The sequence below is a fragment of the Oncorhynchus keta genome, chromosome 35 (genome assembly GCF_023373465.1).
Source record: "Oncorhynchus keta strain PuntledgeMale-10-30-2019 chromosome 35, Oket_V2, whole genome shotgun sequence".
Classification (NCBI taxonomy): domain Eukaryota; kingdom Metazoa; phylum Chordata; class Actinopteri; order Salmoniformes; family Salmonidae; genus Oncorhynchus; species Oncorhynchus keta.
Window position 1 is genome coordinate 33,375,833 of NC_068455.1, and position 21,319 is coordinate 33,397,151.

General features: G+C 41.4%; 1 protein-coding gene across 1 annotated transcript; it reads left to right on the forward strand.

Moving 5' to 3' along the window:
* Positions 1–15,301: 15,301 nt before the first annotated feature.
* On the forward strand, positions 15,302–19,239 carry LOC118368395 (protein L-Myc-1b-like). The gene is made up of 3 exons (XM_035752456.1): positions 15,302–15,625; positions 16,870–17,511; positions 17,953–19,239. The coding sequence occupies exons 2-3, from the start codon at positions 16,911–16,913 to the stop codon at positions 18,513–18,515; spliced, it is 1,164 nt and encodes a 387-aa protein (XP_035608349.1). The 5' UTR covers positions 15,302–15,625; positions 16,870–16,910; the 3' UTR covers positions 18,516–19,239.
* Positions 19,240–21,319: the final 2,080 nt, after the last annotated feature.

Below are 21,319 nucleotides of genomic sequence, written 5' to 3' on the forward strand. Positions count from 1 at the left end.
CTGCATAATTTACTTCATGATGAAGGCGCGTTCAGTTCGCCTTGATGTTTGTTACGTTGCGGTACGGTTTGTACAGAACGACACGTTTCCCCAAAACGATTTGAGATGGTTATGCCACGTTCAAAATAACTGCAATAACTCGGAAAATACAAGGTCAATAATGACGTCGTCGATCTCCTTGTCGGAAAGTCAGAGCTCTACAAAGAGCCCCGAAATTCGAGTAGGATGATCGTTGAAGTCTGTTTCCCAGTCGGAGCTCGATTTTTCCGAGTTCCCAGTAGTTTTGAACTCGGCATTTGCTCCGGTTTGATGGGTGTGGCGAGGTGTATCTTGAAACACTTCACTAGATGTTTCAAGGGCAGTGGCCACGCTGTCAGCGTTACCCGTCCCCATGTTTCAACTGGTCTTTGAATGTAAAAACGTTTGGTGATGTTAAAATGAAAGGTGTTATTCAAAAGTCATTAGCGAATGGTTTGACATTATCCAATCAGAGTATCAAAGAAAATTACTAATTTTCAAAACATCGCTTTGCCCAAGTGTGTTCTGATCCAGCCCATCGGTTTCTGGGTTCAATCAGAACGGTTAGAATGAGTTTTAGAAATCGTCTGGGATGTAGCCTACTAGGATCCAGACTCATTGCGGAGAAGAAGCCAAAGTCCGTGGGCGTGGCTTGGTGTTCGGCCGCAGCAAGGAGTTTGGGTAGCCAGGTGAATATTCTTTGGCTATTAAGTAGTCTACAATGTGGTAACATTAAGTACACTTTAAGGGCCTGTTAGACCAGCCAGAATTCAGCGAAAACTGATTGGCAAAATGGTATGAACTTTGGACTCTTAACTTTAAGGGCCTTATCCAATGTTCTCCTCTCAAGTTAAAATGGTGCTGTTTTGGTGTAGGCCGACATGTTTGCGGTGAACATTTTTTTTATGGCCCTAATAATTAAATACTTAATTTAAACTAAAAATGTTACCATTTTTTTTTAAATCCAGAAAAAAAGTCCAGAAAATCACATTGTTGGATTTTTTTAATGAATTTATTTGCAAATTATTGTGGAAAATAAATATTTGGTCAATAACAAAAGTTTATCTCAATACTTTGGTATATACCCTTTGTTGGCAATGACAGCGGTCAAACGTTTTCTGTAAGTCTTCACAAGGTTTTCACACACTTGCTGTTTTTTTGGCCCATTCCTCTATGCAGATCTCCTCTAGAGCAGTGATGTTTTGGGGCTGTTGCTGGGCAACACAAACTTTCAACTCCCTCCAAAGATTTTCTATGTGGTTGAGATCTGGATACTGGCTAGGCCACTCCAGGACCTTGAAATGCTTCTTACGAAGCCACTCCTTCTTTGCCGGGGCGGTTTGTTTGGGATCATTGTCATGCTGAAAGACCCAGCTACGTTTCATCTTCAATGCCCTTGCTGATGGGAGGTTTTCACTCAATCTCACGATACATGGCCCCATTCATTCTTTCCTTTACACAGATCAGTCGTCCTGGTCCCTTTGCAGAAAAATGGCCCCAAAGCATGATGTTTCCACCCCCATTCTTCACAGTAGGTATGGTGTTCTTTGGATGCAACTCAGCATTCTTTGTCCTCCAAACACGACGAGTTGAGTTTTTACCAAGAAGTTATATTTTGGTTTCATCTAACCATATGACATTCTCCCAATCTTCTTCTGGATCATGCAAATTTCAGACGGGCCTGGACATGTACTGGCTTAAGCAGGGGGACACGTCTGGCACTGCAAGATTTGAGTCCCTGGCAGCGTAGTGTGCTACTGATGGTAGGCTTTGTTACTTTGGTCCCAGCTCTCTGCAGGTCATTCGCTAGGTCCCCCCGCGTGGTTCTGAGATTTTTGCTCACCGTTCTTGTGATTATTTTGACCCCACGGGGTGAGATCTTGCGTGGAGCCCCAGATCGAGGGAGATTATCAGTGGTCTTGTATGTCTTCCATTTCCTAATAATTGCTCCCACAGTTGATTTCTTCAAACCAAGCTCCTTACCTATTGCAGATTCAGTCTTCCCAGCCTGGTACAGGTCTACAATTTTGTTTCTGGTGTCCTTTGACAGCTCTTTGGTCTTGGCCATAGTGGAGTTTGGAGTGTGACATTTTGAGGTTGTGGACAGGTGTCTTTTATACTGATAACAAGTTCAAACAGGTGCCATTAATACAGGTAACGAGTGCAGGACAGAGGAGCCTCTTAAAGAAGTTGTTACAGGTCTGTGAGACAAATCTTAGTGACCAAATACTTATTTTCCACCATAATTTGCAAATAAATTCATTACAAATCCTACAATGTGATTTTCTGGATTTTTTTTTTCATTTTGTCTGTCATAGTTGAAGTGTACCTATGATGATAAATTACAGGCCTCATCTTTTTAAGTGAGAACTTGCTCAAATGCTGGCTGACTAAATACTTTTTTGCCCCACTGTATATGTGATTATTTAGGTATCATAAATAATTAAGCCATTTTTTGCATTGATGATTTAACTTGTTAGCCAGGGTTCTTGAAGATATCCAATTTTTCGACATTCAGATGAGACTAAATAAGGTGACGATTAATAATTCCCTGCAATTGATATAAAAGATCTAAAGATCTTTAAGAGTTTATTTGGAGAAAGCACCTCCATAAACACTCTTCTGTGGTGCCCCAGGTTATTAATGAGTTAATTGTTTAATGGTTTAATTAAATCACAATCAAACATTAGGTAATCGATTTGAAAATAGCCTGTAAAATAATTTAATCAGTCAGAGACATGACAGTAGCAACATATGGCAGCAGCCCAACATGGTAGCAGCACAAAACATCGTACAAACATCATTGGGCACAGACAACCGCACAAAGGGCAAGAAGGTAGCGACAACAATACATCACATGAAGCAGCCATAACTGCTAGTAAGAGTGTCCATTATTGAGTCTTTGAATGAAGAGATGGTGATAACTGTCCAGTTTGAGTGTTTGTTGCAGCTCGTTCCAGTTGCTAGCTGCAGTGAACTGAAAGGAGGAGTGACCCAGGGATGTTTGTGCTTTGGAGACCTTTAACAGAATGTGACTGGTAGAACGGGTGTTTGTATGTGGAGGATGAGGGCTGCAGAATATATCTCAGATAGGGGGGAGTGAGGCTTAAGAGGGTTTTATAAATAAGCATCAACCAGTGGGTCTTACGACGGGTATACAGAGGTGACCAGTTTATAGAGGAGTATAGAGTGCAGTGATGTGTCCTATAAGGAGCATTGGTGGCAAATCTGATGTCTGAATGGTAAAGAACACCAAGCCGCTCGAGAGCACCCTTACCTGCCGATTTATAAAGTATGTCACTGTAATCTAGCATGGGTAGGATGGTCATCTGAATCAGGGTTAGTTTGGTAGCTGGGGTGAAAGAGGAGCGATTTATGATAGAGGAAACCAAGTCTAGATTTAACCTTAGCCTGCAGCGTTTATATGTGCTGTGAGAAGGACAGTGTACCGTCTAGCCATACTCCCAAGTACTTGTATGAGGTGACTACTTCAAGCTCTAAACCCCCAGATGTAGTAATCACACCTGTGGGGAGAGGGGCAGTCTTCTTACCAAACCACATGACCTTTGTTTTGGAGGTGTTCAGAACAAGGTTAAGGGCAGAGAAAGCTTGTTGGACACAAAGAAAGCTTTTTGTTGTAGAGCGTATTAACATAAAATCCGGGGAGGGGCCAGCTGAGTATAAGACTGTATCATCTGCATATAAATGGATGAGAGAGCTTCCTCCTGCCTGAGCTATGTTGTTGATGAGAAGAGCGTGGGGCCTAGGATCATGCCTTGGGGTACTCCCTTGGTGACAGGTAGTAGCTGAGACTACAGATGTTCTGACTTTATACACTGCACTCTGAGAGAGGTAGTTAGCAAACCAGGCCAAAGACCCCTCAGACACCAATCTTATTAGCCGGCACCACAAGAATGGAATGGTCTGCCGTATCAAAAGCTTTGGCCAAGTCAATAAAAATAGCAGCACAACATTGCTTAGAATCAAGGACAATGGTGACATCATTGAGGACCTTTAAAAACTATATTAGGCCCATTCTTTAACTTTGGTTTTCCTAGATATTGCTACTATATTATGATCACTACATCCTGTGGATTTGGATAATGCTTTAGAGCAGATTTCTGCAGCATTAGTAAAGATGTGGTCAATACATGTTGATGATTTCATTCCTGTGCTCTTTGTAAATACCCTGGTAGGTTGACTGATAACCTGAAACAGGTTGCAGGTACTGGTTACAGTTTGAAGCTTTTTCTTGAGAGGACAGCTTGATGAAAGATAAGTATTTCTTAGATATAATTCTGCTGTTGAAATGGTGTTTTGAGCAGGGGTGTAGTGCTGCCGGAGCACAGAGTAGCTGTGCTCCCTCACTTTTTACACTTTTATTTCTGGAAAATGTATTTTGATAACTTCGAAATACATTTATATTTAATATTTAAATTTCCATAAAATGTTATGACAAAACAAATAAATATGTATAGCAGCCTAGATGTAGTTAAATGGCAGTTTCTACCCTGTCTTCTCTCTGGCGGTGGCAAGATGAAGAGCTATAGGTGTGTGTATTGTAGAGACCCATCGATGGCTTTACCACTTTGGTCAACGTTGGGGAAAAAATCTAAATTTACGGTGTGTCTGCCATCGATGTTCGTAAAACTCCATGGAACCCCACTTGTGCAGTAGAACCCAGAACGGTATGTGACCACTTGATAACTGCAATACCATTCTGCCGAGAACACCAAAACCAGCGGCCACCGCAAAGCCCAAGGAGCCTGACCCTCTCTGGAAGTTGCTGTAGCCTTGCTTGGGATATTTAGCCTACATTGTCTACTGGTTGAGACACTTGGTATGTCAGGGTGGGCACTTGAAAATGTGAATTGGGCCAAGTTGGAGGTAATAATGCATTTAGGTTATAGTTTATTAAGATGCATGAATACAACACACAAAAAGCATGTTTTTATGGCTGTTTTAAAACAAATTTCCTGCAATTCTACTTAGAAATGATTTATGTTGACTACATGGTCAATTGAATTGATAGCATGTTTAATCTATGCAAATAAGCTCACGTCTGTTTGATTTTATTCTGTTATAGGATATACTGTAGCCATGTGTTCAAGCTAATCAAATAAAAGTTTATTAAAACAGCATGTAAGATACACCAAATAATGAAATGCCTACTCACAATAAATATCTCCTCGTAAACAATACAATGATATTACATTTACATTACATTTAATTAAGCTATTTATATTTACATTAGACTATAGGCCTACAGCAAATGATTGTTTGTTTCTGAACTGGCCAAATGGCAGAGCTGTCCATCAGCAACACAAGTTGGTTCAACTTCTTTAACATCATTGCACGATCCTGGCGCTGTCTTTTCAGCACCACGAAGGACGCTCCAATCGCTTAAAGAATGACATCTCATCCAGATCTGTTGCCTACGCCTAATAGTCATACTCATCACTTATTACAAATAGAACATGATCACTTCTCACAATGGTGCTCATTTAGTAAAGTTAGATCAACGCTGAATCAATGTCTCGCAAGATCACATAATGATTCATTTGCATTTTATATAACAGAACTGAATATAATACCATTGCATAGTAGGCCTATAACTTTACACCAAAAACACCTCATTTCTAATGAGATTTTAGGATGGTTAGCTGAATAGTCAAACTATTCTCACGGCCCAAAACTCAACACAGTGGTGTGCCACTAGGCAGAATACACTGCCTTCAGAAAGCATTCATACTCATTTATGTATTTATTTATTTTTATTTCACCTTTATTTAACCAGGTAGGCCAGTTGAGAACAAGTTCTCATTTACAACTGCGACCTGGCCAAGATAAAGCAAAGCAGTGCGACACAAACAACAACACTGAGTTACACACGGAATAAACAAACACACAGTCAATAACACAATTGAAAAAGTATATGTACAGTGTGTGCAAATGAGGTAAGATAAGGGAGGTAAAGGGGAAAAAAGCCATAGTGGCGAAATAATTACAATTTAGCAATTAACACTGGAGTGATATGTGTAGAAGGTGATTGCGCAAGTAGAGATACTGGGGTGCAAAGGAGCAACAAATATATATTTAAAAAAAGAACAGTATGGGGATGAGGTAGTTGGGTGGGCTATTTACAGATGGATTATGTACAAGTGCAGTGATCTGTGAGCTGCTCTGACAGCTGGTGCTTAAAGTTAGAGGAGAATATGAGTCTCCAGCTTCAGTGAGAACATACAGGTCTTAAAGAAGAGGTCTGTGAGAGCCAGAAATCTTGCTTATTTGTAGGTGACCAAATACTTATTTTCCACCATTAATTTGCAAATAAATTCATTAAAAATCCTACAATGTGATTTTCTGGATTTTCTTCCTCATTTCGTCTGTCATAGTTGAAGTGTACCTATGATGAAAATTACAGGCCTCTCTCATCTTTTTAAGTGGGAGAACGTGCACAATTGGTGGCTGACTAAATACTCTTTTGCCCCACTGTAGGTCCTGGATGGCATGAAGCTTGGCCCCAGTGATGTACTAGGCCATACGCACTACCCTCTATAGCGCCTTGCGGTCGGAGGCTGAGCAGTTTGTCATACCAGGTGGTGATGTAACCGGTCAGGATGCTCTTGATGGTGCCACTGTAGAACTTTTTGAGGATATGGGGATCAATGCCAAATCTTTTCAGTCTCCTGAGGAGGAAAAGGTGTTGTCGTGCCCTCTTCACGACCGTCTTGGTGTGTTTGGACCATGATAGTTTGTTGTTGATGTGGACACCAAGGAACTTGAAACTCTCGACCCGCTCCACTACATTGTTCAGATTACCTTAGACCTTATGATGTTTCTACGCATCCCCTACAAAAAAGTAAATGAAATATAAACCACATAATTTTTCACATTTCCTGTTGCTGCAGGATCATTTTTCAGCAAACTGGCTAAGATTAAGATCCTACATCTGTAGCTTGCCAACATCACCAAGACATCACCTACATGTATGATCGGGGATTTCTATTGGAGAAACTGTGTCTGCCTATCTTGAATGCGCTCATGACTCTTTAAGCCCACCAAAATTACTATATTTTTCTCTGAATTGCCTTGTGAAAGCCTAACACTGTAAGATCGTATTTTATTACTTAGTTAGTCATGTTGGCAATAGAACAAGCTTTCAAATCATGACCCAGATTGCGATGGAACGTTTTTGGATTGCGTAAACAACAGTAATTTTGTGATATCGGAGCTGCAGGGTTGGGGATACAAGTGTCCTTACTCTAGTTCCTCAACAGCACATCTAGGAGAGATTTTTTTTTAAAGTACCTTATAGTTGAAGACTCTTCTTGAGTCATAATTGTGCATTGAAATTGCTTAGGAACTGTGCAGTGTGGACACTTTAGAGAGGTGTGTGGCCACTTGGAGACACCAGTTTGTCCTCCCACTCAAACCCTTGTATTTGTTTTGACTTATGTTGCACATACCCCACATCTTGCAGGAATAGTTTTATCATGTTACTGAGTATTTTCAGATTTTGTTATCAACAAATGAGACAAAAGGTACAGTAAATGTAAAATACTCACTCACTCACTCACATATTTTCCATATGGCATGAGTTTCCTAGTATTACATGATCACAAGAAGAGGAAGTAGCATGTATGCATGTGTTAGTTGAGCTCCAAAATCATAGGCTTTGTGTTGACAAGCAACATTATGTTTGTCCACATAAGGCAAAAAATACAGTATGAAGTAGTATTGTGACTTAGTTTGTGAAAATGAGGTCAACGTCACACACTGTATGAATGTAGCATCCGGAGTTCAAAACTACTGATTAACCTGTATGTCGGTTTTAATGCAAATTAACATATAGTATAGGCCTAAAACAAAAACATTGCCTGGGGCGATTGTGTACAGATTAATGAGAGGAAACCCCTCCCTGTCAGCCCTCATGACTGTTTTCCTCTACGCAGTACCCTACCAAGTTACAGAGTCAATGTAGACATTTCTATCTCAATATCAAATCACTTCTGGGTAACAATTTTGTACCTTACTGGGATAGTTTTCAAAGGTCAATAATAAACAAAAATTGCTTCTTAGCAAAGAGCAATTTCTCAAGCAAGAATTTTGCCAGGACTGTCTCGGAGAGGACTGAGTTGGGAGGGGTTGGCAGAGAGGTTTGGAACTCTCTTTCTTATTGGTCTATTAACTAATTTACTGCCTGGGGATGTCACCAGGGAGACAACTCCATCCCACCAAAACAGGCAGAAATTTGAAGTGGTCTTTTAAAACGGCTCTAACACTAAAGGGGCATTATCATCATTATCACAATTACACAGTATTAATCATAACCTCATAGTGTGGAAATATATATAAAACATGGGAAAATCATGTTTTCTGACTGGACTGGGGAACAATGGAATCATGGATATAACTTTGGGAGGAAGTTCTAGCTGCCTGATCGATTACTTAAATGTCTCGCCATTGACACGTTTTCAAACACTCACACTAACAGAAGTAACACACAAAGAAGCATGCCTGTGTGTGTTTTATGTGTCAGTATGACTGATCAATACTGAGAGAAACTTCTTAATACACCCAGTCTCAGTGAAGAAAATTGCTTAATCTCGCCATCTCTTGGACAGTTAGTTATACAGTCATTTCAGTTTTACTTCACACGATCCAATATACCGATGTCTGAGAAAATAATGGAGAAATAAAAACGTTCACTAATCTATGTGAATGGATGCTCCGCCCGTCTTTTTATCTTCCTACTTGAGTAAGTGTTTACCAATAATCAACACCAGGTGTCAGTCAAACTCAGTCAATGGAGACACCAGGTTGAAGACATCTACCTTTTTCTTTGTGACACTTTTCTATGACGTGTGTTACCGTAAGAACATGACTGACGGAGACTTCAATTAAAAATCTCTCTCTAATGTTCAATATTTTCCAAAGATACTTTTCTAACTGTTTTATAGACACTTTGGAATGACCACTGCATTCAGTTTTTTTTTATGCTAGTGGAAATGTAAACTGATGTTTGTGTTTTTGCGCAGTACTCTATGAAAAATCCGTGTAGTGCTCTACTTACACAACTCATGGATCAGATAAGAGTTATCAGTTTAGAAAGAAAGATACAAGTCTATGTTGTATATCTCTCAATCCAAACTGATGATTCCAATGAAATTCTCAAGATTTTAGTGTTCATTATATTCATACCCTTATTATACCATGCTAGAGATGGTTGCACCATGCTAGTCATGATCATACTGTACTGAGAAGGTTTGGCAGAATATGGTGCAATACTTCCCTTGGGAGCAATAGTAGTTTTCTATGAGGTTTCATTATTTTTACTCTGCTTAACGCTTTCTCTAAGCAGAGACACCTTTCACTTTTTTTAGATGGTATATATAAGATTGGGAGGAGAACTTCAGGGGTCAGGGTCTAGGGTGTTAAAGGGGTTGTGGGGAATGGAATGGTACTGGACAAAGGGACACTTCCAGGGATGTTCTGAGAAGCCCTGAATTCCAGAAGTGCCTTCTAATGTCTCTGTCATTGTGCCCTCCATCTTTTTATGGGTGGCTGAGTGTAGGTGTCAAGTGTGCCCTGCTTGACTTCTCTCCAAAAGTGAGTCCCCTCCCAAACCCCCTACAATACTCCCTCCCCATGTCTTCCTCCGCTTCACACACATATGCTACTCTGACAATACGGGCCAATGGGAGCCACTTGAAGTGAAGCTGGAGTTGACTTGGGGAGCTCCCCCCGTGAGGCTATTGTTACTGTTAACAATGAGCTAGTCCACACAATCAGTTCTACATGTAGATTTCATAACTGTCTCTTCTGAGCTGTTTGGTTACCGTTGCCACCTCACTACATGCCTGATTTCAATGCATTTTATATCACTCAAATTGAAATACCCACACACAAAAATATCACTCCCATCTTTATTCACAAGCCCGTATTCATCAACCCAACTCTTATGATACATTCAGGGACACAAGCTGACTAAGACTGAATATATCATAGGTAGGTCCAGGACTTTTCTGGACCATGTGACCTGATAGAAAAAACTCAGGGTCCCATGGTTTTAATTTGGACAGCAGGAGTGGACAGAAGTCACAATGTGTTGTGACCTGAGGATCCTGCCTGGGACGTCGTTCCCTCTGGCTTGGGGTGGTGACACCACATGGTAGAAGTGTGTTTGACCCAAGGCTTGTCTGTTACAACAGATGTCCATCACTAATCAATGTCATTACTTTGTCCTATACGGACAGGGCCCGTGGGGGTCTCCTTCTAATACAATGATATATAATTATTCAAATCAAATCAAATTAGGGAGAAGATGGAGTACGCCAAGCTCCGCTCTGATCAATATGATGAGTAGGGGTGGAGGAGTAGAGGAGTGAAGGGGACAGTGTTCTGTGATGGTGACCTTGTCTTGTCTCCTCAGCAGACGTTGGCGACCTTTACCTCAAACTCTGTGATAGGCTAGAGTCCGACTCACCATTTATTTCCCCTTCACTGACTGCACTCCAGACCAGACTGGCGTCCTCACAGTTTGGAATTAAATTGGTTTGTCTTTCTACTTCATCAATGTTGTGTTTTAATTGTGCCATTGTAGCTAGATGAACCAGGCCAGTCTGTTACTACCAAAGTCACAGAAGCTCACAGAGTAGTCATCTGCCATTGCATCTTATTTTACCAGAAGATTTAAAAGGCTTTATAATCCCTTCAAAAAATTATTATGTTTCAGAAGGTGTTAAACATTCAGTTCTAAGTGAGAAAACCCCTAATTATTCATGGCGGAAGTGTTATCTTGAGGCAACGTATTGCGTCTTTCCATCATCTCTTTGCTGTGGTAAGGAGCATTTCAATCTGAAATCCAAACAGATTCTATTTTTTATTTTACCTTTATTTAACCAGGAAAAGCCCATTGAGACCCAGAGTCTCTTTTTCAAGGGAGACCTGGCCAAGAAGGCAGCAACAATCAATACATTACATAATTAAAACACACAACAATACAATACAACAACATGATCCAGACTTAAAAAAGCATTTACACTCATCTGTAACAGAGTCTCCCATCAATATTTTAAAATCATTCAGTGGCACTAACATATCTAGATGAAGCATGGATTGTAGATTATTCCATGCGTCTGGTGCACAAGAAGAGAAGGCAGTCTTGCCAAATAATGTGAATGTCCTGGGGACATTAAGTAGCAACCACGTATCAGACCCGGTATGGTAACTGCTGGTTGTGAAGGAGACCAGACTACAGAGGTAAAGAGGGAGTTTACCCAAAAGGGCTTGGTAGATGAACACATACACATGTGTTTTTCTGCGCGTATAAAGTGAGGTCCAACCTACCATTTGGTACAATGTGCAATGGTGGGTGAGGAACTTGGCATTTGTAATAATGTGCAAGGATGCATCAGGGCGGCAGGGTGGTTAGAGCGTTGGACTAGTACCGGAAGGTTGCAAGTACAAATCCCCGAGCTGACAAGGTACAAATCTGTCGTTCTGCCCCTGAACAGGCAGTTAACCCACTGTTCCTAGGCCGTCATTGAAAATAATAATTTGTTCTTAACTGACTTGCCTAGTTAAATAAAGGTAAAATAAATAAATGCATGATAAATAGAGTCCAGTCTCTGTAAGATGGTGGAGGTTGCATGCATATACAACAAGTCACCATAATCAATTACAGAGAGAATAGTGGCCTGAACAAGCTTCTTTCTAGCTGTAAGCAAGCCTTATTATGAAAATAAAACCCCATTTCAATTTCAAGCTTTGTCACAAGATTATCCACATGAACATTAAAGAACAACTTGTCATCCAACCAAATACCTAGGTATTTGTAGGATGACACTTTTTCAATAGATAAGCCACCAGATGTGACAATGCTAACGTTCTCTGGTAGAGTTCTAGCTCTGGTAAAGGTAATGAATTTCGTTTTTTGTACATTCAAGACCAGTTTGAGACCATAAAGGGAGGCCTGCAGTGACTGAAAAGCAGTCTCGAGCTCTTCAACAGCCTGAACCAGAGGAGCACACAATACATTTCCCAAATCATTCATAAAAATTGAGAACAACACAGGAGCTAAAATGGAACCCTGGGGCACACCTCCATTAACCTCAAGAAAGCTATACTTGTGATTATCAGTATATACATATTGTGTTCTGTCAGAAAGATAGTTCCTAAACCAATTTACCGCCCCTTCACTGAGACCAATGTTTCTGAGTCTAGCTAGCAACAATTCATAGTTAGCTAAATCAAAGGCCTTTGATAAATCCATAAACAGAGCAGCACAATGTTGCTTTTTATCAAGTGCATTAATGATTTTGTTTGCCACTGCAGTGGCTGCAGCTGTGGTGCTGTGCCCCAATCTAAAGCCAGACTGAACCCCGCTCAGTATGTTCTTTTCAATTAAGAAGTTTTTTAACTGTGAGTTCAATAGGGATTCATAGACTTTGGCCAGCATAAGGAGTTTAGAGTTTGGACGATAGTTATTAGCATCTGCGGGATCTCCACCCTTTAGCAGTGGAAGGGAGGACATAAGCTGATTTCCAATAGCTGGGTATGGAATTGGTCAAGAGACTCAAGTTGAAAATGTGAGCCACAGGTTCAGTAATAATACCAGCTGCTATATTTAAGAGGTAAGGGTCCAGGTTGTCTGGACCTGCAGATGTTTTAGTGTCTATAGCCTTTAGTGCTTTATAGACCTCAGCATAAGAAACAGGCTCAAAGTTAAAATGGTTCACATAAGGGCCTATATCATAGTTGACTGTATCAGAGCTTACATTAGAGGCCTGGGCCCCACCATTATCAAAAACTGAACCAGCAGATATGAAGTGCTTGTTAAAAACCCCTACAATATCTGCTTTATCCTTCACTTCATTAGAATCCATCATTAAATGGTCAGGAAGGCCAGAGGATACATTAGAACCGGACACTGATTGGATTAGCTTCCAGAACTTGGTAGGGTTGCTATGGTTCTCTGTGACTACATTTAAATAGTAATCTGATTTGGACGTCCTGATCAATCCTGTACATTTGTTTCTTAGGGCTCTGAAGGAGGCCCAGTCAACAGGAGCATTTATATGTCTAGCTTGAGCCCAAGAGATATTGCTCTTTCTAATTAATTCTGCCAAGTTATCTGGAAACCAGGGATTGTCCCTTCCACTGATTCTAAATTTCTTCACAGGGGCAGGCTTATCATAAATCGGCACAAACTTCATATAAAAATAGTCCCAAGCAGTGTCAACATCGGGAATCAGACTTACTCTGTCAATATTATGGGGGTTTGGCTTTGGTCATTTTTGTATTTCAAACACAAGCACAGTGATCACTGACATCATTACATAATATCCCAGTTGATGTGTATATGTGAGGGGTATTCATTAGAATAATGTCCAATAGAGTTGATTTGTTAGGTGCTCTGGGATTCGGTCTTGTAGGCGCATTAATTAATAGAGCGAGATTCAGAGTCACACAGTTCTTTAAAAGAGTCCAATACAGATGTAAGCATGTCCCAGTTAAAATCTCCTAAAATAATGAATTCGGAATCATGTAGCTTGTGCAGGACATCATAAAGAGAGTTACGCTCGTCTCCGGAAACCGAGGGCGGTCTGTAGCAGCTGACTACAGTGATGTGGGAGTCCTTCTGTACGTTCACTTTAACCGAAAGCAATTCAAAAATGTTGGCTTTGGTAATCGAGAGAATTTCAGAGGTGTTACACTCGGATTTCACATAAATTGCAACCCCTCCTCCTTTACTCATCCGATCCGTTCTAAAAACCCATCAATAGAAATCCAGTTATTCGACAAAGTTTTCTTTAGCCAAGTTTCTGATAACACTATTACGTCTCCATTTGTCGTTTTGGCCCATATTCTAATCATGTTTATTTTTGGAAATAGACTTCTGACATTAACATGCAAGAGGCCAAAACCTGCTCTGTTTTTAAAATCATAGAAATTCGGAAGAGATTGCTTGGTATCTACCCGCCCAGGGGTTGGTCGCACATTACCAGAGATCAACAATAAAAGCATAACAATATGTCTCACTTGCCCAATGCGTGAGGACTTGGTGGAGCCAACACCAGTGTCAATAAAATGAGCCGAGTGTTTCGACACAGAAAACAAGTCATTCAAGGTGAAAAGAGGAAAACTGACTTTAATTACACTCAAAGACAATTCAGCTCCCCACTCTAAACATTCGTTGTATCTTTCTTTTGTTTTTAGTTGTGTTCTGTTTGGTTCTTTTGTATTCCTAAACTCCTGTGCATTCTCTAGTCTCAAGGACCCACTTTTTAACAGTCTCAAGTCACAAAGAGATGACATGTCAGATGCACTAATTTGCAATTGCAATTCCCCCCATTTACATTCTCCACGGTGTGAATGTTTTGCAAATAGAGGGATTGTCCTTGCATATACTGCATAACTATTCAGCGAAGTGATGGATCTGCCCGATGTTCTCTGGTACTTGTCTTTTAGAATGCAAAATGAGTGATCAACACAACATTAAAATATTGCTTGTCACTTTTCTACCCATTTTGGGGCAATCAACAGAACACCCCCTTTGTCTGGCATACTATATATTGATAGGTTATGCTTTTTTTAAAGACAATTATTTTTAAAATTCAACCAGTTTGTTCATCAGATTAAATCAATAATTCAAGTGAAGACTTCCAGTGACTGTGGGGTTTTCACTTCTATACTATACCAGAAACCTCTCTGTGCCTCTGCAGGGTGTAGATGGTTGGGGTCACACTGGCAGATGGGATGTGGAGGGCAGGACCAAGTAACCAACGTTTTGCATCAGGGTTAGCACATGCCCATCCTCACTTCTGGATAACCAATATTGGTTATTGATCATAGAGATTATATGCATCGCTAAAGCAAGAGGCACACAGGGACATCTGCCCTGCAAAGACACACGCCACCCTTCACTCAGAACTCTCCATCTGGGACTGAACCAAGCTGTTCTGCAATATGATTTAGAACACATCCCACAACACATCCCACAACCCACAAGCTTAAATTATGGATGCAAAGAAAAGGTTTATGTTTTTCAAAAGCAAGTTAATGACCATTGCAGTACAGTATAGCCTAAATATAATTTACATGATCGAGAAGCAGGCATCTTCTCATCCACTCTGTAATTGTTCTATGGGTACGTCAATAGAGGTTACATATACTCAAAACCACAGAAAATGCAATTCATACGGATTTGCATCTCTAAAAGACCTATCAATTGTAGTGGCTTCGCATGTAGCTTTAACTGGGCGTGCCCGTGTATGCTAATGAACCTCGGGGTTTACTCGGATAAGGCGCTGCAGATATTTACTCCCTACTTTATCATCTTCACACTGGCGCAAAAAAACGCTCTGTGTGGCTTCTATTTACCAGACTGTAGGCGGAATCAATTGCACCACTTTTTCTACACTACCCCGCTGAAAGAAATACCGAACTTCAACTTTGTTTTCATACATTTCGTTGGGGGTAACCTCTTTTACGGTTTTACTTATTTTCTCTGATGAGGAGTTCCAACTACTAGCTAGCGTACCAACTGATACGAAGTCGACTCCCATGCCGGAAATTGTGGATTGGGATCCTAAATAAACCGGTGAGTGTTTTAGATAACTAATCTAGCTACTTAGCCTAATGAAGAGAAAATTGAACTTTATTTCTCTAAGAATAAGTGGCTGCTACCCATTCCCTTTTAGCATCCACACAAGGCTAATATAGCCAACTTTAGTGAAGCAGCCTAGGCTACTTTGTCTTGTCCTAATGCACGGCTGCCCGAGATGGCGCTTTCAGCAATTAATGTGTCACCCGGCAGCGCATCTACAGAACATTTGACGTCTATGCGCAATGGCCAATTATGAAATTACCTTTAAGGAATTCAGCAAAATTATATATATTTTTCTCAATTGCTTGCATTGTCGAAGGTTACACTGGTGCATAAAACTACGTAGCTAATAACCTTGCCATGCCTGGACAGTCTCATTGCAAAGCACCCACAAGATGAAATAAATTATTAATGTAGTCCCATTTGTAGACGGCATCAGGCTAAGATTAGAACATGGGTGAAATCGTGAGGGAGATGGGGTCCCAGCGTTTGCCATTATTTATTGCGCCTACTATAAGGTACAATAACACCCCCCTCCATGTCACCATTTTTCAGTTTTAAAGTAACTGTTCAGTGAATCTCAGTTCGTATTCTATTAACACATATCCAAATAGTGTTGACCATTCTATACTCGTGGCCAAAGCATGAATTGGGAAGAAAAACCCTCATACAAAGACCATTTCAAACATGCTTGCTATTTCCTCATTGAGGAGGACTAGTATGAATATTTTATGACCTGTATACGCCCACACCATTCTGTTGTTGGTAAACGCCCACACCATTACAACCCAAAACAGCTGCTTTTAACATAATTACAGGTCATATTTCATAGGAATCTGTAAACAGTAGACAGTTAATTTAGCATTAGTCATTTTATAGTCATTTAGCAGATTCTCTTATCCAGAGCTATGCACAGTAGCAATTAGGGTAAAGTGCCTTGCTCAAGGGCACATCGGTAGATTTTTCACCTATCCGTCATACCAGGTCATTTAACGATTAAAAACATTTTAAAATAAATTATTTGAAGGGGGGAAATCAATTGGTTCTGAATATTACATGCCTATGGATTAGACTGCAATGTTTAAGCAGAGCCATGTTTAAAGGCAGTCTTGGAAGGGAAATTGATGATCCTTGTGTAAAGATTCTTGTGAATCCAAAGATTATCTAGATTAAGATGTGGGTTAAACTACTTTTCTAAAGAATAGGACTAATGCACTACTTCTGAATTGTTTCTTCAGGTCGTGTAAAGATTTTCTCAAAGATCAGTTGGTGATTATCAATGCTTGGAATAAACTCAAGAGCATTGCATTGTGACAGCTGGGAGATGGAGTACGACTGCTATCAGCACTATTTCTTAGATGACCTTGACAAAGAGGAGGATTTCTACAAGTCAACCGCACCAAGTGAGGACATATGGAAGAAGTTTGCACTATTGCCCACCCCTCCCATGTCTCCTAACAGGACAATCAGCAGTGGTACCTTGTACTTTACCCCTGGAGACCAGCTCGGCTGGCTGTCCAAGGTCTTGGGCCAGGACGAGGAGTACGAGGGACCTGACACCGAGGAGCTTTTTGGGAACATGAGTTCCATTATTATCCAGGACTGCATGTGGAGTAGTTTCTCAGCCAGTCAGCACTTGGAGAAAGTCAGTGAGCGCATGTCAGCTGCAGCCCAGGCTCGTCTCTCCCCACCAGCACCCCAGAACAATGTGACTATGAGTGCCAGCAAAGCGCAGTGCACCCCGCTGACCCCACCTGACTCTCCACTGCCCAGCACTATGGCAACAGAATGCGTTGATCCAGCGGCTGTGCTCACCTTCCCAACCATCAGCTGTAGGAAACCGGTGTCATCGGGCTCTGAGTCTCGCTCCGATTCCTCTGGTAAGAAACTGACCATGCAGTAAACCAATTCACCTCTGCTAGATGTTGCCCACTCAATGCGTCAAGTGGAGGCAGCCAGGGAAACTCTCACACTAGGCTGGATGTAGCATTTTGCTGAATCAACGTATTCAGCTGTACTTAAGCCTGTATCTCGATCACAAACCATTACCTCTGTTTCTCACTCTCAAAGGAATGTCACTTTTCCACAGTCAATATTTGTAAACGGTTGCTGCAAATGCTTTGGTCCCAGGTGCAGGCCTAGTTTTAACCCCACACACACACACACACTTTGGGGGGTTTCTGTCCTGCAATTGCATGACAATTGAAATGTGGTATGGGTAGGAGATGGGGTACATGGCGTCAGACCGTTTATGTAAACTATTTCCTATTGCTTAAATTCCTCTGTGCAATGATGTGTGGTTGTTTCTTTTGATGTAACAGACGACGATGAGGTGATTGACGTGGTGACTGTGGAGAGCAAGCAGAGCCGAGCCCGACTGGGCCGTAAGCCTGTGTCCATCACTGTCCGAGCTGACCCCTGCCCAAAGCGTTTCCACATGTCTGTGCACCGGCAGCAGCACAACTACGCAGCCCCTTCCCCTGATAGCGACCCTGAGGATGATGAGGAACCACAGAGTAAACAGTCCTGTCCAGACTCCAGCCTCCACCAGCAGCCAGACTCCCCCACCACCATCTCCCCCACAGCTTCCTCTGCAGACAGCCCCCAGAGCTCTGACGCCGAGGACACTGACCGCCGGAAGAACCACAACTTCCTGGAGCGGAAGAGGCGGAACGACCTTCGCTCTCGCTTCTTGGCACTGCGGGATGTGATCCCGGGCCTGGTGGAGTCGGCCAAGGCCCCCAAGGTGGCCATCCTGACCCAGGCCACAGAGTACCTTCTCCAGCTGCACAGCAGAGAGAAGCACCAAGCTCAGGAGAGGAAACGTCTCAAAGCCCGCCAGCAGAAACTCCTCCGGAGGCTAGCCGACCTTAAACGCTCCTGAGGATAGAAATATCTATGTAACAGACTCTTAACAAATAAACTGCCTCATTCTCAGAAGCCAAATGCCTATTCTCTATAAGCAAACTTAAAAAAAAAACTGAATGTTGTGCTATGGACTTCTTTTAAAACTAGGTGGATCTCTTAGTCTGTAAACCCATGGTGGGAGAGGCTGGCGCTAAGGGCCTTTGTGTTTTTTATTTATGTTGTCTCTCTTTGCACATTGAGTGATGACAAGGTGGTAGTGGACTAGATGAGACAGAAACATGTTTGTTCCTGGTGATATTGGTAGATGATGCTGTAATTACACCAGAATGAAACTTACTTCCAAATGTCATGTCTCTTGTTTGCCAGTTAAGTTCCTTGATAGCATTGTCTGTTTATTTCTGTGATGAATAGTCCATGCACACTTGGATTGAAGTTTATTGATGAAATGCTGTAATGTGTACACTGGGAGGGACTAATCTTTTTGTTTTCATGACTGTGATTTATTTTGATGTACAAATTGTTCTGTAAATAATAGCATATTGCTCTGTTAAGGAGACATGAATATTGCTATTCTCTAAAACCGGCGTTAGAGCTTCTACTTTTGTCATTTTAACAAAATAGAACTGCTATACTTTATAATTACACATGTCACTTTGCGATGCTATTTTTACTGCTTCTTCCTCTTGGGTTGAATTTGATTTGTGTACACATGACCAGATGCATAAAATGTTGATACCAGATTCCAAGAATTGTGATTTTCTTCTTTTCTTGGGTCTTTCAGATTCTATTTCAACAGCATAGTTACACTGCTTAAATTCACTAGCATGTTATTTCCTAGCTAAAATGACTTTTTAAACAGGACCCGACTGATTTTTTTAAAAGAGACCGCATGACACACTGTCTAAATCATGAATGCATAAAGATTTTACAAAAGGCTTGTTGTATTCACTCTGAAGGTAGTATTTGTTTTAGTTTGTCCCATGCTTAACTGTCATGCTCTTGCCAGATTGAAGCATGCTGTCGCTTGGTCTCCATTTAGAGGGAGTGTGTCATTGATGTGTCCTTGAAATGTGTGATACCTCAGAGGATCCTCCCCTCTGCAGTTGCTGCTGCATGCAGGGCAACTGATGTGCTCTCAACTAGGTTACACACACACACACACGGTATCTTTAGAACATTCCCTGGGGTATGGAGAGAGGGTCTGTGTGTGAGCTGCTACTCTGGGCTGGGTTCAGTCGTCCTATTATAAGCAGTCATGTAGTGACTGAGCCCTTGCTCTCGCTTCCCCTGCATGCATGGTGGAGAGTGGTTTGAACATTGACTGCAAAGGGGAGAGGTGCTGTGAATGGTCAAGTAGAGAAGCTGGTGTAAGAAAGGAGCTCTCCTGCGTTGTCTATACACTGAGTGTACAAATCATTAGGGACACCTCTTTCCATGACAGACAATCCAGGTGACATCTATGGTCCCTTATTGATGTCACTTGTTAAATTCATGTCAATCAGTGTAGATGAAGGGGAGGAGATACGCTAAAGAAGGATTTTTACATCTTGAGACATGGATTGTGTGTGTGCCACTCAGGGTGAATGGGCAAGACAAAGGTGCCTTTGAACTAGGTATGGTAGTAAGTGCCAGGTGCACCGGTTTGAATGTCAACTGCAATGCTGCTGGGGTTTTCACGTGCAATAGTTTCCCGTGTGTATTAAGAATGTGCGAAGCATTGGCGTTAACATGGGCCAGTATCCCTGTGGAACGCTTTCGCCACTTTGTAGGATCCATGCCCTGATGAATTGAGGTTTCTTGGGACAAAAGGAGGTGCAACTCAATATTAGGAAGTTGTTCCTAATGTTTTGTACACTGCATATTTCTACACTATGAGTTTGGAATAATACTGTTAAAATGATGAGAATGCCCCTTTAGTGTTAGAGCTGTTTGAAAAGACTGCCTGACATTTCAGCTTGTTTTGGTGGGATGGAGTTTTGGCCTGCCTGATGATGTCACCAGGTGGAAAATTGACCAATAATAAAGAGTGTTCCGAACCTCCGTGCCAATAACATCTAGTTTTCCACTCTCAGACAGTCCTAGCATAATTCTTGCTTGAGAAATTGGTCTTTGCTATGAAGCTATTTTGGTTTTTATTTTTGGCTATTTTAATTGACAACAAATCACAGTAAGGTACTTAATGGTTACCCAGAAATGATTTGATATTGAGATGAAAATGGCTGCATTGGACCTTTAAGGCCCATCATCTTTTGTATGTTTTGTGAAGACCCAGTTGGTCCTTTGTTCTTACACCCATAAAGTGTAGCTAGCTGTCGCGTGCCATCCTACACAGCTGGTACTGTTCTCGTGTGCTTGAGAAGCACTTAGCTATGCATCCAAGGCCAATTGGCACCTAGATCTCGTTAGCATAAGAAGGTGGAACAGTCTTCTGCACTGGTGCCGGTTGCTTTGATTCTTGATTTAGCCTATAGCTATGGTCCACATAAATAATTCTGAAGCAATAATTGACCCTAAAGTGTTGAGAAGGAAGTACCCCAGGCTGCCATTGGTGAGATCAGTAACCTGTCTGAACAGGAGCTCGGTGAATGTCTGAATTTAGAGAATTAAGATGATTTGATTATCAGTTGATAGACCAGTCAGCCTTAACCGTCGCACCTCACATCCCTTTGTCCCACTGTTGACGGTTGGTAGTTAACCTGCATTCACTGAGCCCTATCCGAGCCCTAGGGGCATCCTGTCTCTGTCCCTATTCAGCTGTGGATGTTTTCTCTAAAAGCTTGCTCAACACGTTAGAATGTTTGAGAGCATTTCAGTTAGAAA